Here is a 20,639-nt window from a genome sequence, read left to right as displayed (position 1 = left end):
TATAAAGGTATGTGTCAATCAAGATATATGCAAGAACAGGCTCAGTGATTAATTAGATGGAACATTGTGGGTGTGGTGTACATTTTGTAACCATTCTTTAGTATATTACTTGTGTGATGTAAGAATGTTAACACTGTTATATTCCTTTTTTAGTATAATATGTGTGTGGGTAGAAGTGAATCATTTACTGCTTGCAAACCAATGATGGTAAGATGATGTCATGGGGTAGGACTGGATAAGTCTGACTTCTTCCTACTCCATTCAAGCATGTACTAGGTATAAGCAAATTGATATTGGATTAGCATTTGTTGGATATGTGTAAAATTATGTGTGTTGATATATGAACTGTCTTTACATGCTTGAAAGAATAAATCAAATCAAGAATAAATCAAATCAAGTGTATTGTCACACCCCTATCATCCAGGGCTTTAGCACATTTGGATTTGCGCCATTAATTATCATCCTTGATTGGTAATTAAAATGTTACTGTAAGTAGTTGTAAACTTAGAAGGGTGTAACAGAATCTGTGTAACATGTCCTTGGTGGGTTATTGTATGCAATATTTAGTAAATTAAGGCTAATTACAAAAAACTAAATTATTAGTAATCAGTGATATTTAAAGCCCATTTTGTAGATTTATAGATGATCATGTCGCCTGTCACATGATCATAATCGCATAAGTTAGATGAGACAATAATGGCGAAAATTTGTGCAGTACTTGTGGTGTTTTCAATCCATTTATCTAAATTTATCAGTTTTAATATCCTGTACATAGGGGCTTTAAAGTGAGACTTTGTAATTTTTGCTGAGTGACTAGCAACAGGTGAAGGGTCTTCCCTTGGCAGGGGTGACAGATCAAGCCACAGCACCAGATAATGAGTTACCCAGCATGTGAATGTGTTCTACTAACGTTACGATCCACATCTTCTTCACACACCATGGTAAATACAATCTAGTGGCTGCTAGCATGTAGCTTTGCTCTGTTGATGACTAGCTTGGTTATGAACACAGTGTGGGGGCGGGTAGCCTGTAATTAGCTCTGTTGATTATGAGCCTGGTACGTATCTTACATTGTAAGATCTAGACCTTACTGTGTAAAACACCTTAAGATGTTGTTGTGAATTGGTGCTATACAAATAAAATTGAATTGAATTAATGAGCAACCATACCACTGACTCACATGAACAGCAATGACAGAAAATAACCACATCAAGCTGCCACTTCACCACAGTAACCAGAGTTACAAATAATCTCTGAGGAAGGCGCTCTAACATGCACGTGATTTTCCATCACAGCTCTTTGCTGGATGGCATCATCATGTGATGCAGAAAAACTTAAAACAGATTCAGCTTTTTTCTGTTTGAAGCTGCATCATTTTGGCAGAGCCCCCTGTGGCGCTCGTCCCTGCTGTGTAACACACTTTTCCCCATTCAAATGACTGAGCAGGTCTGTGTTTTTTCATGCAGTGAAAGTGTTTCTCAGGCAGTACCCAGAAAATGGTCGTCCCTGACAATTTTGGAAAGTAGGATTTAGCAGCAAAAACAGAGAAATGGTGTGTTGGTATGTTATTTTTATTGCTTGGGAATTTAACTTTGTTTCTGTTTGTGTTTTTATGGGAACAAGTTTCTTCTTCTTTTTATAAATTTAAATGTTACTATAATTTTGCTTTATATGGCATTTTAAAACCAGACAGGAGGCAGGAAAACATGACTACACCTGCTACTAGTATTAATACAGCACTAGCACTGATTATTCTAATAACTAGTTCTAAATGTAAAACATTTGATTATTGTAATCTTTTACATTTTGGTAACTATTTGGCAATGATAATTTCCTGGGTTTTGCACTCTAGCATGTTGGATACAGTATGGCTGTCAAAACACTATTTCCCAAATGATATTGGTGTATTTTACAATGTATTTTTTGAGAAATATAAACGCTTTTCTACAACACTGCTTTGCTAAATCTCCTAAAGTTAGCTAGCTACAATCATCAGCTGTAAACGTATGCAACTACCAACACATATCTGTGTTAAATAGTTACCATACACAAGCTGCATTTGCACTTATGTTACACAAAAATATCACCTAACAAAGTCAGTGGAAATTAGCTTTAGATGTCTTTTATTGCAGGAAAGAGATGAGACAGACTTACAGTAAAAGCTACTGCCTTCAGCTCCGTTCAATGAAGTCATTATCACTTTTATGCTTTATTAATCAGGGGTTCAGGAAAACCACTTACCAGGTATGTTTGCTGGTATGCTACATGCAAACTCATCAATTTCAGGCATTTTCAGTGGAGTACATTAACCCCCAAAATGTAAACTGGGCATTTTGACATTGTAGAAATAAATCACAATTATTGTGATGTTCATTGCTGCAACTTCAGCAGCATGTGCATCCCTACTGTTGTAAAAACAGCTTCTTTTCCCAGCCATGCACCTCTGCATCCCTCTTTTCCGCAGCTCTCCCATAAATACAGAGGACACACTTGAATGGATATTGACATATGATATAGAACAATCCCATGATGCTGTGGGAGGCACGCTGAGCCAGATTACAAGTGATAACCTTTCAGAGAGAGACTGTTGCATCAGAGCCAAAAGAAGCATTAAAAAATGTCTTAAGCAGAAATCAGATCAAATTAAATAATTCCATTATTGGAAGAAGATGAATGTTGGATCTGATTATGGCCAGGCGTATAATTAACACATAATTATTCCCTATTTAACAAACGCAGGATCATCTTACTGTGAGTTGAGAGTGCTGCTCCATGGCAGAGATAGTCAGACAGTAACCCAAGGGCCATGAGATGGTGATGTCAGTGGCCCTACTAAGAACCCCAAGAAGGACTTTGCTCTGCTGGAGAGAAACAGAGCGAGAGACATATAGATGCAGGAGGGGAGTGTTTGTAAATTACAGCTGTAAAGACAGGATTGCCTTCACTCTGTGTATGTGAGTGTGTGCACGTGCACATGTGCGTGAGTTGAATGAACAGTGTCAAACTGGTTCAAAGGTCAAAGCCCACACATGGGCACTTTCAGCAGCTGCTTCAGCGATGTGTAAGCAGCGTTTGGGGAGAGTGGTTCACTCTGTGTATGTATTTGGGTGTGATCCAAAGCAGTGACTCATTGACAATGGGGAAGTTAGTCACCTCTTTATTTCTCCTCCTATCTGCTTCTCAGCTGCCCAGTCATCACTTCTGTGCACCGAATGACCTCTCTTTCTGTCTGTTGGAGACGCACACAGTGACGCACATGATACTGGACCAAGTCTGACCTGTGCATGCTATAAAGGAAGGAGGTGGATGGTTGCATGTCAGTACTTATCGCTATCTCTGTCATCTGTATGTGTGAATGGGATTACACTGCAATCAGATAAAAGGCTCAAAGTGTGGTAATGGCTGTTCATTCGTTCATTCACTCTACATAGTGGTGGGTGAAAAAAACTCAAGGAAAGCAAAAAGTCCAGCAACACTTGCAATGTTTTGAGCAATTTTAATAATGCCCAACACATTTGGGCATGAAGCCTTCATCAGGATCTGTTAAAGGCACACAACATAAAGTCCTATAAATAATACAAATATTAAAAGAAAATAACCAACCACATACAAGCTCATGCATGTCAGCCAATTAAAAGCATGCACATAAGTGAGTTGGGTACATGATCATGTGGCTATAGGCCAATCACAATCGAGGGTCAGATTGGCAGAGGACCACCAGGTGTGTTTAATGATTGACACAGGTGACACCACATCTGATTAACGTGTTAGAAAGAGGAGGTGGTAACTGAAGATAAATCAAACCACAGGTAAACATGACTGATTGCAGAGTATGAGTTCAGCCAATCATTTTTAACACATCGCTCCTGTGTTAAGTAGGATTCAAGATTTTTATTTGCCATTTATGCATAAACAGACAGTCTAGGCATATAGGAATTCTTGTGCAGCTCTCCTTTGGAGTCAGGTAAGGAGTTAAAAACCAGAAAGAACACTTAGTGTTAAAATAAAAAGGTTACATAAAGGTGACAAAGTATTAAAACACAATACACAAAAATAGGTTAGTATTTCCCACAGTGAATTCAAACATCGCACTTAGTAATTCACATGGTGGAGCTGGATATGTCATTATGCTTGGTGAGGTAGTGGCAGGGAAAAGCTGTTGTAAAGTCGTGTTCTGTGTGTGATGATACTGTCCACCCTGCTGTGCCTGAGGCTGTAGGTGCAGTTTTTGTGTTTGAGCAGGGAGTGAGCTGGGTGGCGTAGATCCCTGATTATGTTCTTCACCCTTTTATGACAGTGCTTTGTGTACAGTGTGTCCATAGCAGGCAGTTCAGTCCCAATTATCCTCTCTGCAGTCTTTATGACCCTTTAAAGAGCCTTCCTCTCTGCCTGTGTGGTGTTACCATACCAGTAGTGAGGATGCTCTCTACCAGTCCTCTATAAGCCTGGTGATCACTGGTGTTTAAAGATAAATGAAGCTTGTAGGCTGACAGCTCAAATGGATTTTTTTTTCTTTCAGCCGCTGCATGTATCTAAGTGCGCAATGTCAGAACCGCACATGTTTGTGGAGGAACAGTTTAAAATCACTTGGGTTCAATAAAGTTATTCATGTTCGCCTTGTCATGTTTAATTTAGTGGGAGCTTGTGCAAGTTGAAGGGCTCTGGAGGCCAAGATAACTGCACTGGTCCATGTCGTCTCTGTTCTGACCCACTGCTGCGTCCCTGTCCTCTCTCTCCTGGCCTGCTTACTGGTCTTTCTCTTTTTTCCCCTCTATCAACTGCCCTACATGCTGTCCTCTATGTTACACACTTAAGGTTATAGGTAGCCTACCAAACATTTACACATTAATATCCAAACATCCCTTCATGAAGTTAAAAGGTGACCAGTTCACATCTCTACTTTGCTCTCCAGGACAAATATAAAGACCGTCATTCTTATCTGATTCAAATGGGAGGCCATGCTTCTTCTAAGCCACCGGTGTCCTCTCTGGCTCAGATTTATTGTTATTTTCACATATGTTTGTTCTTGCATGCAAGGAATTATTGTTCCTTTTGACCATAATGCAACATTAGACAGACAACAACTTGAGTGTAAACAAGGCGCAGTGTATTTTCTCCTCAGGTAGCAAACTGTAGTTTAAACTGCACCACTGGAGAACAGCATTTGGACACAACCTCAGCATTGGTTCCTTGTTGATATAAGCACACACTCCAGCGCCGGCAGATATTCTGAGCTGGACAGTTCATCACATTTACTCTCCAGAAGGTTCTGGTGGATGTAGCTGAGTTTTGTTGCAGGAGAAGGCAGCCTTTATTTGAAACCAACAGCTAGAAGCGGTGCCATTTTGTTGGGCACATTGTCGCTTGCATCATGTCCTGCACAAAGCTGGAAGCAATAAGAAGAGATTAATAAACACACAGATGAAGCAGGAGTAAGAGACACTTGGAAATAGGAGGCCAAAATGGGGGAGAAGAACAGAGAGAAGTTATGAAGAGGTCGGACAGCGCTTTAGGGAACTGTTGGCTAGTGTGGCAGTGAGAGGAGAGCAAAGGCAAATAGAGGAGAGATGGAGGGATGGTATGATGACTGAGGAAGAGCTCTTTATTTTTCTCGCTTCCTCTCCCTTGCTATGTAAACAGAGCAGACCAGTAGAGGGGAGCTGAATCTCCTGCATGTTGGAATGTCTGGTATGACTACTAAATGTGGAGGGGGAGTGTGTGCGTTAGGTTAGAAGAAGCAGAGGGAGTAACGAAGGAGTCATGGATGGTCCTGCTGTCATGACCCTTAAAATGCATCACAGTTTGCCAGTTCTGTGAACAAGAGTAAAATGACCATATTGACACAGTGAGGCCAGATACAAAAATCAACTATAATGTAAACACTAGTGATTAATTTTACTGTCAATAAAGTCAGAGTTTCTGTCACTGAAGCCTTTTGTTTGGGAGTAGTTCTAGGAAGCACACAAGTCAAGCATAGTTTGACACCATTAAGTTCAGACCAAGACCAAAACCATCTGATCATAAACTGGATTTTCACCACACCAAGCCCAGACCTGATGAGCATTAACCTCTGTGTTTTGTTGACACTGGCTTTAATTACCACAGACCTCATGGATATATTATATGTAAACCAAGACTCTATCATTCTGTAATGAAGTGGCAAAGCTTACAAACAAGACTTTCCTTGAATGTGACATTACTTCTGTTTGGGGTTGAGGAGACCCCTTGAAGGTCTGACTCCCTCCTTATGAGCAAGATTTTCCAAAACACCAATAACAAAATTCAAAACAGACTGATTTTGGGGATTTGGGTGGACAAATGAAAATGTGTTATGTATTATATTTACTGCATTTTACAGCTGGGGTTTCTGAGACCACAAACGGATATAATGTGACATTTTCTATAAAGGACCTCAGAAATATTTCCTCAGCTCAAAGCCATTATATAAGAAGTACTTAGAAAAACCTGACTTTAATTCCCATCTGACCAAATATACATCTCCCTGTTTTTCCTCCTTCTGTTCCCTCCTGCAGCTATAGAAACTGAGAGCACAAGTTCAGGGGAGGATCTGCTCATCCCTAGCCCCCCCTCACCTCCTCCTCCACCTCGTATCTACAAGCCCTGCTTTGTGTGCCAGGACAAGTCTTCAGGCTACCACTATGGAGTCAGTGCCTGTGAGGGCTGCAAGGTGGGCAGCTAATCATATGCATTAGCTAAACACAACACACACAAACACTACAACACACTCATTCTGGGTAACTGGGCCACCCATGTACATGAACAGATGCAGACTACAGAGACTGCCATGTATTTGCATATGGTGTGTTTCCATCAGAAAGTTCCTGGTACTTTTTGTTCACAGGAGCTAAAGTCTAAGAACATTCCCTGGGGTAAAGGTGTCTCAAATACATTGTGATTTGGATTTACACAACAGGGGTGAAGCCCCAGAAAGACACAAAACAAAACATGACAGTCAGCAGCAGGGTTGTAAGAATGCTGCATGTAAAATGCTGCATGCTGTTTGATGAGTCAGCAGGCCTCTCCCTGATAGAAAGTGTTGGACCTTCAAAAAGTTCTGCCCCCCGACGAGGGACCTTTTTTGCAGGGTAGAGCTACAGACCAGACTGTGGCTCCTTCAGTGTAAACACAGGTAGAGGAATGAAGTTCTGCAGAAGGTTTCTGTTCTCTGGGGAAAGTTCCTTTGGTGGCACTGGGGCTATAATGTGTTAGTGAAGAGGTCACAACCTTTACACCTCCCCTAGGATCTATAAGCCTCTTTGCTTCATCTAATTCGAATGGACATGAAGTAACTTAATAACCCGCTGCACCTGTGGAATCACAAACTGGAGCTCCTGATCAGTAAAACACTTTCCTCCACCTACCAGAATCTCTCTTGTTCAGAGGTTGAATTAGCTACTTGATGTGTTTCACTGCTGCTGATAAGCTACTGCCTTACACCCAGTAACGTTCTGCTCTTTCATCTGACGTTAGCACTTCTTGGAAGGAACAGGTTATGAACCAAATGAATTTACAGTCCAGAGAATAATGCAAACAAACAGGTGGGATAAACTAGGAAAATGCAGCAGCACGCCATATGAAACAGTAGGATAAATTAACCTGAAACGCTGTGGATGCAGATGTAATATTAACGTTCTTTTCAGCCAGATATCTTAAGGACTGAGTCAGTTCCAGGATTAGTGTGAGCAGTCAGCCAATAAATCCTCTGTGTTCACTGCAGAGATCTCAGTGTTTGAATGTTATCTGACAATTAGCTTCACCTCTCAGGCTGAACCCAGTGAAGGAGATGTTAGTACAAATGTCCAACTTCTGCAGAACAGAGGGACAATGTGTCAATGAATAAACACTGTTTTCCATGAACCCCAGGGTAGACAGGAACAGCATGTGTAAACATGGTAATTGTACACAAAAAATATGAAGAAGGTATATAGTAAATATTAAAATGCAGAAAAGTGAAAAACTAGACTAAAATTTTAGTTTTTATTTATTAAAACTAACAAAATTCAACAGACTTCTAACATTTGACTAAAACTAATATGCATTTAAATCAAATTCCTATGACAAAATTAACAATGGTTTTGTGTGTTTCTGTGGTCATATGTGTGTTCTGTTGGACCATGCATGACCTGCTACCCATCAACTAAACCTGTTGATCTTAGCTCTCAAAGAATTTGACTGTAAAGTAACTTTAAGTAGAGAGCATGTTTTTCAGTATGTTGTATTTTGCATTTCATTCATTGGCTCACATTCTTTCTGTCAGGGCTTCTTTCGGAGGAGCATCCAGAAGAATATGATGTACACATGCCACAGAGACAAAGTCTGTGTCATAAACAAGGTGACGAGAAACCGGTGTCAGTCCTGTCGTTTGCAGAAATGCCTCGACGTTGGCATGTCCAAGGAGTGTGAGTACACCATGTACTGTAGACGCAGTTCCTCTCTCTCTCTGTGTATGGAGAGAGACATATATATGTTCTTTTATCATTTGCTTTGTTGTCAAAGTGGCACATTCTTTAAGCAGGGTAAGCAGTAGCTCTGTGCTCTCCTCAGCCAAGATAGTGATGTTTTTACCTAGATATGTTCTCCCTCTGGTGGCCATTCTCTGGTACTACATGCCCCTCACCGAACTGAACATTAACATAGAACTTTCAGTGTATTATCCAGTCTTCGGCATGATCAATCTCAGAGATTCTTTTTCAGATCTTAATGGGGTTGTCCAGCAGTTTCCATAATATTTGGGTATTTAGGAGAGCCAGTTGCTGTATAGTGATCAGTAATACGCAATTAAATGTGCCAAAGAATGGGTGAGAATTCATATGAAAGCTCAGTATGCGAGTTAAATGATGTTTACCCATTATGCGCCCCCAAAGATGAGGGGGGTCAGGCCATGCTGTCATATATCTTCAGAGCCCCACATTAAGCAACGCCATTTTCCAGACCTAACCTACCGTTAACACAAAGCGTTCCTGGAATTCTATCCTCACCCAAGCAAAAAGCAGATAAGTGGCTTGACACACGGCATCTGCATTGTATTTGTTCAGGTTAACCAGTGGCTGGCCAGCTGGCTTGTAATGGCAGTGACCGCTGCTCAGTTGTCCAACCACTGACACAGTTCTAACTCTATCCTATACAACAGGAATGGTCAAAATTGACACCCCATAAGCAGAAATACTGTATATTGCACTGTAGTCCCTGATTATGTGTGAAGCACTAAAATTAAATTGCTATGTTCTTTATTACTTAATTTTTTCCTTAGACTCTCTCTACCTGTTAAATAAATGTAATGCCTTTCAGTACTGAGTTTGTAAAATCAGGCTTTCAGTTATAAATGTATAGTCTTCAACCTCAAGCCAAGAGCACTTGGTTTCACCAAAGCCAGTCACATCCTCTGACTACATATTGTTACTAGGTGTGTTGCTGTTGAGCTACAGTTTCCTTGCTCCTGGAGTTCTGCCTAAAGAGTTCAGTTTTGGTCTCATTATACCAGAACGTCTTTTTCCTCATGTTCTCAGAGTCCTTTAAATTTTGTTTGGCAAATTTTAAGCAGCTGCCGCATGTCTTTAAAGTGGCTTTTGTGTAGTCCCTTGAGCAAACACTTGATGACAGTAGAGAAGAAAAACTCTTTAATGGAAAAATCTCCAACAGACCTCGGCTCTAGGTGGGCGGTCTTCTGCCTTGACTGGTTGGGGTGAGTGGATACAGGAGAGAGAGAAAAGAAAAGCATCAAGACACAACAAACAAACATCAGACTGCTCGTCAGAAACATTCAGCTCTAGATCCAGAGCTACCTGCAGAAACGTGCAGGGAGAGAGAGAGGACACACTAAGGGAGAGAGGAGGCACGAAGTTAATGACATGCAGTAGTGGCGTATAAATACATGAGAGTGAGGAGAGGAGAGAAACTCAGAGCATCATGGGAGGATCTCAGCAGCCTAGGCCTGTAGCAGCATAACTAAGGAAAGGCTCGGGGTCACCTGAGCCAGCCCTAACTATAAGCTTTGTCAAAAAGGAAGGTTTGAAGCCTAATCTTAACAGTAGAGAGGGTGTCTGCCTCCTAAACTGAGACTAGGAGCTGGTTCCACAGGAGAGGAGCTTGATAGCTAAAGGCTCTGCCTCCCCTAATACTTCTGTAAACTCTAGGACTGTCTCAAAGGGCAGCTCTTCCTAGCGTGACATCAGCTGCTCTACACTGAATGATTCTTCTGTTGTGTGGTGTTTACTATGTGTGCTACAGGTGCTGTTAAATAACACTATCCATTTCACTCCCTGGGGTTGGACCTGCCAGGGAACAAGCCAGATGTGACTGAGAAAGAAAAATTACACATGGACAAACAGAGATATTTGGTGCAGGCATAAAGACAGACACCTCTTTCGTCCCATTTGAGTTTGCAGGCCTGATTATACAACTGTTTTCCAAGGCTTTAGTAGTACTCCTCCTAACATTTTTTTAAAGTGTTGATTTTAAGCTTACGTAGCCTCCTGATACTTGATTTAAGATGTTAAATATTCGCTGCAAATTACTGCTTAAATGTCTGAGCTAAATCTTCCCATATTTTCTTGCACCATCAGTAGTGCGAAATGACAGGACAAAGAAGAAGAAGAAGGAGGAGAAGAGGCAGGAGGAGCCAGAGACCTACGTCCTCTCACCAGATACAGAGCAGATGATTGAACAAGTTCGCCGGGCTCACCAGGACACATTTCCATCCCTGTGTCAGCTGGGGAAATACACTACGGTACTCACACAGACACACAGTACTGTATTGTCTCATGACTTAACTCAGTGAATAAACCTAACCTTAAATGTCAGTGGTCATTGTTAGGTATGATTTAATGCAGATGAAAAAATTCTAAATACGTAAATGAAAGAACACAAAATGAATGTCCAAGTATAGCTAATGCTAAAGAGGTTTCTTTTGTCAGCTTTCTTGAAAAAAAAAACTCTCTTGGTCTCTTTGCATTCCTCCCGTGGCCCCAATCTGCAGAGCAACAGCTCCGAGCACCGCGTCTCGCTTGATGTCAGCCTCTGGGACAAGTTCATTGAACTGTCCACCAAATGCATCATTAAGACGGTGGAGTTTGCCAAGCAGCTGCCCGGCTTCACAACATTAACCATTGCTGATCAGATCACCCTCCTCAAAGCTGCCTGCCTTGACATACTGGTGAGCTCAACACTGCTGTCAGTCAATATTTAATACTTCCTAAAGGAGACAGATGCTTCCCTTGCATGAGAGAATGTACTGCTGTGAATAAAGTCTCCTTTACATGTCCCCTTCTCCAAGATTCTGAGGATCTGCACGCGCTACACTCCAGACCAGGACACCATGACCTTCTCTGACGGCTTGACTCTGAACCGCACCCAGATGCACAATGCTGGGTTTGGACCTCTCACAGACCTGGTGTTCTCATTCGCCAATCAGCTGCTCCCGCTGGAGATGGATGATGCAGAGACGGGATTGCTCAGTGCCATCTGCCTGCTCTGTGGAGGTACTGCATGTAGTTTCTCAGCAGTATGAAATTAAATAATTCACGTAGAGTTGCTTGTTAGTGCTGTTGTGGGGAAGATAATCACATAACCCACAATGTCCAACAATGTCTCCTGCCTTTCAACCCAGCATGTGTGTGTCCACCAAGTCTTTCTTTTACTCACTGTTATCGTGCTGAGTATTTTTGCTGGACCAGCATGCCTCTCTGAAACAGCAAATTCACCTTTGAATGTATATAAATTTAAAGGTTATAGTTGGCATTTTGCAGGTAGGTCTTAAAACAATGTTGATGTGTCCATATGTTGTCGCCTTTTCTGCTCTCCACACCAGCCCTGAAGCTTTTCATCTCAAGTACGGCCACACTGGGAGAAATGCAGCCCTCGTTCTGTACAAAAATACACTCCAAAGTTCAGAGAAAGATTGATGGAGTATATTTGAAACATATTTCCTTTTGTTGTTTCCCTGAATAGTAGTTCCTTGCCTTGCTGTGGTGGAGGGATACCTTCTAGTTGCTGTTATCAGAATTGGCTTTTTACTCACATAAATGTGTAATTTTAGTAACGTTATCTTACACCCAGGTATCTTTAGTTTGGTTCATTGATAAATAACAACACGTTATGTATTTATTTGCACTTAGCCCCTCGTCAGCTGTTGTCTGTTTGCCTGGTGATGGTACAGCTGTGCGGTTTCTCCCACAGCACCTCGCCTACTATGGAAATGGGCTCCACTTGCATGTAAATCTCAGCTTTGCAAGCAAATGTATTTCTGTTTATTTTGTCCTCGATTAGCCACAACTTGGTCCTTTCACAGTCTCTGAGGTAAAATCTGTAAAATGGTTTTGCACATTTTCAGAACATCATGGATAAATGTAGACATGCACTATGTTCTGCTGCGTACAAGGCGCAGATAGGGGCAGGAATAAAGAGGAGAAAAAGATGATCTCAGATGTCACACAAGCACAAATATAATCCATGCACAGATTCAGAGCAGGTTTTCCTGGTGTCCCCAAAATCAAACTGCAAATAATTTAGGTCCGAGCACAACTTAATACCAAACCTACATGCAACTACTAGAACATATTCTTCTGTCAAAGCCAGGCTAGGAACTACTATCCAGGGGCATAAAAGAGGGAACTTTGTGTTAGATAAACTATAACTTTGACAGATATCGACACAAACTAGCTTAGTGGAACAGCTTAAGCCTCACATGAACGTTGGTGTACATTTTTCCAAAGAAGGGCTGTGTGTTTTGCCATTTATTTTTCACAGTGTAGTCACATTCTTTGTAAACACTTTCAGGGTTGCTATGGAGAGCCAAAAAAAACGAAGACCTATTCTCACATACATATGGGCGTGTTAATATTGTAAAAAGGCTTGAAAAAAACTTGAAAAATCCCAAACCTGTGCTTTTAAATATGTAGGCTAATGTCAGGACCTTCTGTGCTAAGGGCTGTATGGTGTCCTGCTCTAAATATTTAGTGTTATAGTTTATAAATGACAAATACATCCTGTCTTATTGGCTGTGTATCATGTGTTTTTTGTCTGTGTGCGTGTATGTGCACACATGCAGACCGTCAGGATCTGGAGGAGTCAGACAAGGTGGACGTTCTTCAAGAGCCAATGCTAGAAGCCCTGAAGGTTTGACATTTATTGCTATAGAACACACACATTCATCCAGCAGACAAAGTTGAAGGGCGTCCACAACAGGAAGTGAAAGTGCCAGTGCTCTCAAGTATTACTGCTTAATAACACTATAGAGGAAATATTTGAACCATATATTGTAGCACACATTTATCCTTTCCACCATGTCTTTATGTGTGCACAGATCTATGTGAGGAGGAGGAGGCCAGATAAACCTTGTATGTTCCCCAAGATACTGATGAAGATTACCGACCTCAGAAGCATCAGTGTGAAGGGTGAGACACACGCATGTGCACAGATACCATAAAATCCTGAAATAGTTACAGCAAATCGACTGCAGAGAAAGGCCTTTCACTAAGAACAGGATTACATTAAAGACCTTTATTTATGGTTCATCTATATGTTTTATTAAGAAGCCTCACTGTTTTCTCATGTGTTAATGCTGTTTACTGTTAATGCAAACCTAACACTCTACATGATGTTGTGATAAACTCTGTATTAATGTACAGTCCACAGTGAGTTTTTCTAACAGAAATCCTATTTTCTTTTAATGATTTTTTAAAAATCACAAGCTACTTTATTATTATTTTTTTTTTATCACCTACCAGGGAAGGTTTTGAGTCAGTTGAAGGCTTTTAATGTGAAACATCTGTGCAGGAAGCGCTGCGTTTTATTGGTGATGGCTTAAAAGTGGTTGAAACAGCTGTATGGTCGAGGCAACCCAGATCTTAAATGTTCTCTCTCCACCTTTGTCTCTTACAGGAGCAGAGCGCGTGATCACACTGAAGATGGAGATACCTGGCTCCATGCCTCCTCTCATCCAGGAGATGCTGGAGAACTCTGAGGGACTGGAGGGCTATGGAGCAGGGGGAGGTAAAGGAGGAGGAAAAGGTAGTGGAGGAGGCAGAGTAGAGGACAAAACAGAGCTTGGGAGCTGTCAATCCAAACCCATCACTTAAACGAGTCCCCTCTCCTGGCCTTGCACATCTTCTTCTCCTTCCTTCTCCACCTGAACTTGTACACTCAGCAGCCCTGTTCCACACAGCGGCGATGCTTTGGTACTGCAAGAAAACCATCCACACAGCAGACACACAGCAGCAAGAACTACACTTAATAACAGGAAATCTGGAGGACAACTCTCTGGGTTACTGGTTACACTGGGAAGGAGACTTAAGATACAAGTGTTGCAGATAGGTGGTGAGAGACTGATTGAAAGCAGGTACACTATGCTGTGAGGACTGATTTGTGTTCAGACATGATGGAGTTAAACATATGCAAATATGTGATCCTCTAGTTTGTTTTGTTACCTTTTTAAAATGACTAACAGGTAAAATATTTGCCTACTGTGTGAACCCTCAGGATTAGGATTATCTAGATACTACATAGATGTGGACAGACCGAAGAAGAGGACTCCTCTTACACACTGACATCCTAATTAAAAAGTCGGGTAGAATGTGCAGAATCATGAAGTGTAATATATTGTATATATGTTAACAAAACTGAGAGAAGTTGTTGGACTGAGACAAACTGATACAAGAGATTATTTTCCTAAATGTACATTTGTATACAGTGCAGTGCCAGGACTTCTTATTTCATCTTCATGACCAACCTCCCCAAACTGCCCCCAGAATTCTGTCCTCTCTCTCCTCACAATAAAATAATAATACTTTCCTTAATTGAAATCAGAAATGTAAACAGGAATCAGAGACTTTCTGTATGTCACGTCTGCCTGTTGATGGACACTTTCAGCCAATGCAAACTGTGGTACTGGAGCTGGAGAGCTCTGCAGAGTTATAGCTCAATGAGGCCAATACTGAAATCTCGAACAGTGTGGACGGGTACTGCCAAACCATATCTGTAAATGTACAAATGTATTTAGTTTTTATAGTCTTCACCATTTAGTGTTAGTCTGTCCCTACTGTCAGACACCAGTTTTGTAACTCCAATTTTAGTGATGTCTTGGAAAGTATATCAATCCACAGAGTTCAACAGGATTGTATGATTTTCTTTGTATGCCCTGGACTATGTGTGTTCATTAGTAGAATGTGATTCACTGGAAAGTGCTGTATCTATTTCGATATTCATGTTATCTTATTTTTGTCTTATTGGATGGTCTCTTGGTTCTGGTAGCCATTGGGTAAATTCCCTTATTTGATCGTTCCTCGATCCTCACTCGGCTAGACAGTCATACCTGCTCTGAGCAGCGAGGAGCGAAGGAGTCATGGGCGAGGATACACGAGACCATCCTTCGTGGAAGTGTTGCCTCTTTATCAGAAATCAGTTGGTGATTAAATGCTTCAGATCAAGGACTGGAGAAAAGGTCATCTCATGTCTCTGGGTACATCCAAAGTCTTAATATTTCCCTCACTTGTCTTTTCCTGGAGTCTTAGTTCCACCCACATAAGATGTGAGGAGAGAAGACTCAAGAAAACACATTTATAGAGACAAGCCAAGCACCCTATAGCCCTCATCTGTGGGCGGAGCCAAGGGAGTGGCCCAGAATCTGATTGGCCACCCCTCCTAGAGTCAAAACGTGATGCTTGTCCATATTATTAAATGAAAAATGAAAAACGGTGACAAATTGTTGTCTTAAGTACAACTAACATTTTTCTGGTACTTTATAATTGACATTTGTCGATTATTTTATATTTGCATTCATTTCTCCAATTGTGTTGTGGAGTATTTGACATGATTCACCTCAGTGTGTGTGTGGGTGGAACACTGGGCAGCAGCAATGTCTCCGGCTGGAAGTAAATAAGGAGCACAGCCCAAGTTTGCTAAAGAGAACACCAATGTCTGTCTCATGTTTACACAAAATTTAATGATATATGGTTTATCATGGCATAAAACTAGAGGTTTAATAAATTTTTTTTCATGAATTTCAAATGTGCCACCCCTCTGAGTCTGCACCAGCCTGGCCACCACCTGCAAAATTTTCTAGATCTACCCCTGCTCTCATCCAACCTCAGTCATTACTCACTAGGACACAGTACACAGAAGCCGCTTTGAGTAAAAGGAAGCTCACTTAAAGTTTGTCAGACAGCATTTAAAGGACTCAGAGAGCATGAGGAAAAGGATTCTCTGATCTGATGAGACAAAAGCCAAATTTTCTGGGCAGACATCCAGGCACTGCTTATCACCTGCTAATACAACCTCTGTGGTGAAGCATGGCAGTGGCAGTGTCATGCTGTGGTAGGTTTCCCAGCAGCAGGGAGAGGGAGACTGGTCAGAACTGAGGGATGGATGAATGCAGCCAAATACAGAGAGTTCCTTGAAGGAAATCTGCTGTAGAGCACACACAGTCTTCCCATTCAGACCTACCAAGCACTGAACCTTTAAATGCGGCCGAATGAGCTTCTACATTGTACCGAATTAAGGGTCTGAAAACTTTTGCAATAGAGAAATTTCCATTTTTTGATATTTACTGCATTTTTAAACAATTCTTAAACCTGTTTTGCTTTTGTCACTCTGGGTTACTGAGTGTAATGTGGTTCTTATTTATGCAAATTTAAATAGATAATTTATCTTAGAAACTATAATGTGTATCAGTTGGCTGCACAAAATATAGACTATCACCTGACAGTGTTGTAGTTGTATTTGTCTTTATTTAACCTTACTCGTGTAAGGAGTGTGATCTGATTTGAGGGGTTTATTTTTCTACCTAACACTCCACAGTCTTTACAGCCTGGTCTCTGCTGTCGTTAGGTTGTTATTGGGTGTAGTTCGTCCTGTGACCAGTAGATGTCCTCCTGTATTTCATGGCCGCTTCATAATGACAGCTGGGGATTGTGTTGTTAGTAGCACACGTACACACGGCGCGCCCGCACGAGCACACGGAGGTTATTGACCACGCCCATCTCATGAATAATACATCACCTCCTGTCGAGCCGTAGAGACTCGTGCCACTGGAGGTCTTTAGACGTCAGCTTGTGCTCACCGGAGGAAGGAAAATAATGGTCATAATATCACTATCCATCTATCGATAAGGCAATATTAATATCCGGTAACGAATGGGGAATTGGAAGAGTGGGAATTCGCCTCACGCACAACGACCCCGTTGCTTTTCACAGGAATTTACGGAGCAGCACACACCAAGGGCTTGATATTAACCCGACCGTGACCGACCTATTATCTGCCGGTCTGACGTTATTCTTATCGCCGGTGATTTGAGGAACAACAAACACTCGAGGTAGGTTTATTGTATTCAACCTGAAATTGTGTGTCAGTACGCGTGTGCGCGAGCGAGGGAAGTAGACATAGGATATTGTAGTGAGGCTAGATGGTTCGTGTTGTGTGTGTGTGTGTGTGTGTGTGTGTGTGTGGAGGCTCACATCTACTGTCAGAGCCATAATGTCAAACAAATAATATAAAGGCTACAACAACAACAATAATAACGCTTTGGACTTTGAGACTTACTATTAAGATGGACAATATTATTATTATTGTTGTTGTCTTATATTCATGTTCCTGGTATTGGATGAGATCTTCTAATAATTTATAAGATAGTGAATTCACCAGCTCTGACTTTCCACAGAAATACTGTGGTGATAGCTACAACATCACTTTACCACAGAAGGCTGGAATAGATGATCTCTGTGTATGTATGTATATGTTATGTATATGTGTAGAGAAGAATTTTACTTTTACAGCCCACATTTCTGCCACTTTTTGGTCGCATATCATACTCCTGTCCTTGTACTTGTCTGGATGTGTGTTTGAGCCAGCTGGTGGTTAACAGCTGTTTTGGCAAGAAACAGAAATCCTTTGTGTGGAAATGATGGAATTATCTCTCCCAATACTTTGTCAGTCACTAATCTACACCATTCTACTGAGTGTGTGTACCTAGTCAACCTCTATCTATCTGGCTGGCTGTCTGTCTATCACTATGCATGAGATAGCAAAAATGAAGATATTTGTTGACTTTTTTTGCCAACTTTATTTAAAAAATGTAAAGTTTCATTAACTAAGATTTTACATCTTGTCTAATAAATCCAGTGAAAATGGAACAGGGTGTGGGGTCTCTCAGCTATACTCCCCCTTCATGGCACTCTGCAGCCTACTACACCACTGTTGTTGTTCCAGCTTCTCTACCTTGTGTTGTCAAAACACTGTCTGTAAATTAGCCCCGCCTGTCACACAATGAAGGGTATAAGAAGCATTTTTCGAACCATGTGTAGTCATTTCAAACAGCCAGCAACAAAAGACCTCTCGCTAGCTAAAAGTCTGAAACAGTAGTTGCCAGACAGAAGAGGTTGTGCTGTTTTGCGCAGAGAGGATTCCCTGGAAGAAGAGATCTTGTATCTCAATGGGACCTTCCTGGCTAAACAAAGGATAGGTTGATAAATAAATATGAAACTGAGTGGGACAAAGAAAAAGTAACTTTTGTTTGGCCTTTTGGGACAGAGAGTGTTAAAAGCAGCCAGTGTTCTTCCTTCTGGAGGCATTAGTGTCTAAAGCTAATGTATTTGTTTTGGCAACATGTGGTCATGATTTTACCTTTGTGTTGAATTAATATGATTTTAATTTGGGAGTAATTTGAGTTTTGCATTGCATTAGCAGTAACCAAAGTATAGTGTAGCGTTGAACTGGAGCCTGCATTTTGTACATTGTGTTCCAACCAGAATTCAATATTTTACATCGCCACTAGGAAACAGGACATGATGGCAGAGGCAAAGAGTGGTTAGGTGCAACTAGTGGGCTGCATCTCAAGTCTCTTATATGTTTGTCCCTTGATCCTCGATCCTCACTCATCCCAAAGGTTCTTTCAGTTGAAAAAAGATCGATGATGTCCCAGGGCTTTTTATATCAAGGATGATGCTGGAGCAGCCGTGACATGAGTGAGGATACATGAGACCATTCTTTGCAGAAATCTTTTATGGACCAACATGTCCCTTTATTGAAATCACTTGGTGATTGGATGCATCACATGAAGGAATGGAGGAAAGAACATCTGATGTCTCTCTAAATATGTTTCCTTGATTCCTTTCTCCCAGCACAACCTTTCCTCACAACTTACTATGACAGGACTAAGACACATGGAAAAGACACAAATGAGAGAAACACTGGTGCATATAAGAGACTTGGAATCTACCCAGTGTCATGGCTGAAAAGAAATTAGGTAGAGTAGTTTTAATAAATGATAAAGAGGGCGTAGGTGTGGGAGAGGGAGTGGTAGAGTGCATGTGCTGAAGTCCAGTAGAGGTTCTTATGATGGGAAAGACTGGTTATATACATTAACCTCAAATATATAAGGTTAATAGTATAGTAATCTTCACTAGGTGGGGAAAATTTACAGACCATTGTTTGACAAAACAGGATTGACGCTGGAATAGCGACAGAAGAGCTGCAGGTAGCAGTGTAATGGAGGGTGGTTAGGGTAGCTGAGAGACACCACGTCCTGTTGCTTTTTTACTTGATTTATCAGACACTATGTACAATCTTAGCTGATGCACCTTTAAATCATGGAACATGATGTGTCTTACACAGCTTATGGACAACAAGAATCACTCTAATAGTGTGTAGCATTAAATCTTTATATGGACTGTCATGCAGAGCTGGGATTAAGCAGCACTCAAAAATACAGGCGCACATTTTACGGGGAAGGAGTCTAGAAAACTTCCCATGAACTGTCAGACCAGATGTGTCCTCAGTACCATCGCAGTGAGTGGTGACCGACTCAGGAAAAGGTTGTATCTGCTTATGTAGCTAAGTGAATACATAAAATACATACTGTATGTAGCGAGACGTATTGAACTGCAGTTATACTGTAGCCCTCTGTCTTCTTCTGTCTGAGAGCTTTGATCAGAACGGAGAAACAGATTACTCTGACCAAGTTGTTTCTTTGTCTTGTGTTGTCTTCTGTCAGCCTCCGTCTGGTTTCTTTTCTTAGACAGTGGTGGTGCAGATGGGTGTAATCCCATGTTAATCTGCCCAACCCTGTAGTTCTCAGTCTGCATTAACACTGCTCTGATTAAAAGCCCCCACCATATCAGTCATTAGTTTAATTAGATCAGTCACACAGCATCACTAATGCGAATTAAAGGAATACAAATCTTGGTTAATTGTTATGATAATGTAATCTTTAAACATACATAAATATAACAAAGTAAGTAAAAGTTCATTTATATAGCACTTTGTAACCAGAGTTACAAACATACAGTATAGACCTTCGATAAAATCATTAATTCCAACAACAGACCCAACATTCAATAAAATCAGAAACACACAAATGTAAAACAGGTAGAAAAAACAAACAAGTGTCCTAGTCAGAGCCAGTGATAAATGCCTATTTAAATAAATATGTTTTCAAAAGTGAGCAAAAGGCAGTTGGGTTCGAAGCTGACCAAATCTCAAGCGGAAGGTTGTTCCACAAATGTGGAGCAGGCACTGCAAATACCTGGTCCCCGTGGTGTCTAATTCTGAGATCTGATAGATCTACTCGGTGAATAACAAAGAAATAAACAAAGGAGCCAAATTGTGCAAATGTTTTCATAACAAAACAA

At 41.1% G+C, this 20,639-nt stretch overlaps 2 protein-coding genes across 5 annotated transcripts in view; both read left to right on the top strand.

Moving 5' to 3' along the window:
* Nucleotides 1-16,656, top strand: part of LOC109951096 (retinoic acid receptor alpha-B-like) — a 20,480-nt gene extending 3,824 nt beyond the window's left edge. For 2 of the 4 annotated variants that reach the window (XM_020585385.1, XM_020585384.1), the window contains exons 4-11: nt 6,534-6,688; nt 8,279-8,420; nt 10,584-10,747; nt 10,997-11,173; nt 11,294-11,498; nt 13,067-13,134; nt 13,322-13,412; nt 13,900-16,655. In XM_020585385.1, coding sequence (XP_020441041.1) covers nt 6,534-6,688; nt 8,279-8,420; nt 10,584-10,747; nt 10,997-11,173; nt 11,294-11,498; nt 13,067-13,134; nt 13,322-13,412; nt 13,900-14,096 — 1,199 coding nt within the window. In that variant the 3' untranslated portion in view covers nt 14,097-16,655. Of the gene's footprint in view, nt 1-3,934; nt 3,965-6,533; nt 6,689-8,278; nt 8,421-10,583; nt 10,748-10,996; nt 11,174-11,293; nt 11,499-13,066; nt 13,135-13,321; nt 13,413-13,899 lie in introns of those variants that run through there. The other 2 variants (XM_020585386.1, XM_020585383.1) reach the window with 2 other exon arrangements.
* Nucleotides 16,657-16,966: 310 nt separating this feature from the next.
* The window catches only part of LOC109951092 (protein TANC2-like), a 51,950-nt gene continuing 48,277 nt past the window's right edge, over nt 16,967-20,639 (top strand). Inside the window, exon 1 of the mRNA XM_020585375.1 lies at nt 16,967-17,326. The gene's annotated coding sequence lies outside the window, so the exon portion shown is untranslated. The remainder of the gene's footprint in view (nt 17,327-20,639) is intronic.

This window comes from Monopterus albus, unplaced genomic scaffold (assembly GCF_001952655.1).
Source record: "Monopterus albus unplaced genomic scaffold, M_albus_1.0 scaffold363.1, whole genome shotgun sequence".
Lineage (NCBI taxonomy): Eukaryota > Metazoa > Chordata > Actinopteri > Synbranchiformes > Synbranchidae > Monopterus > Monopterus albus.
Note: the sequence above shows the minus strand (reverse complement) of the source record. Positions and strands in the feature narration are given on the sequence as shown.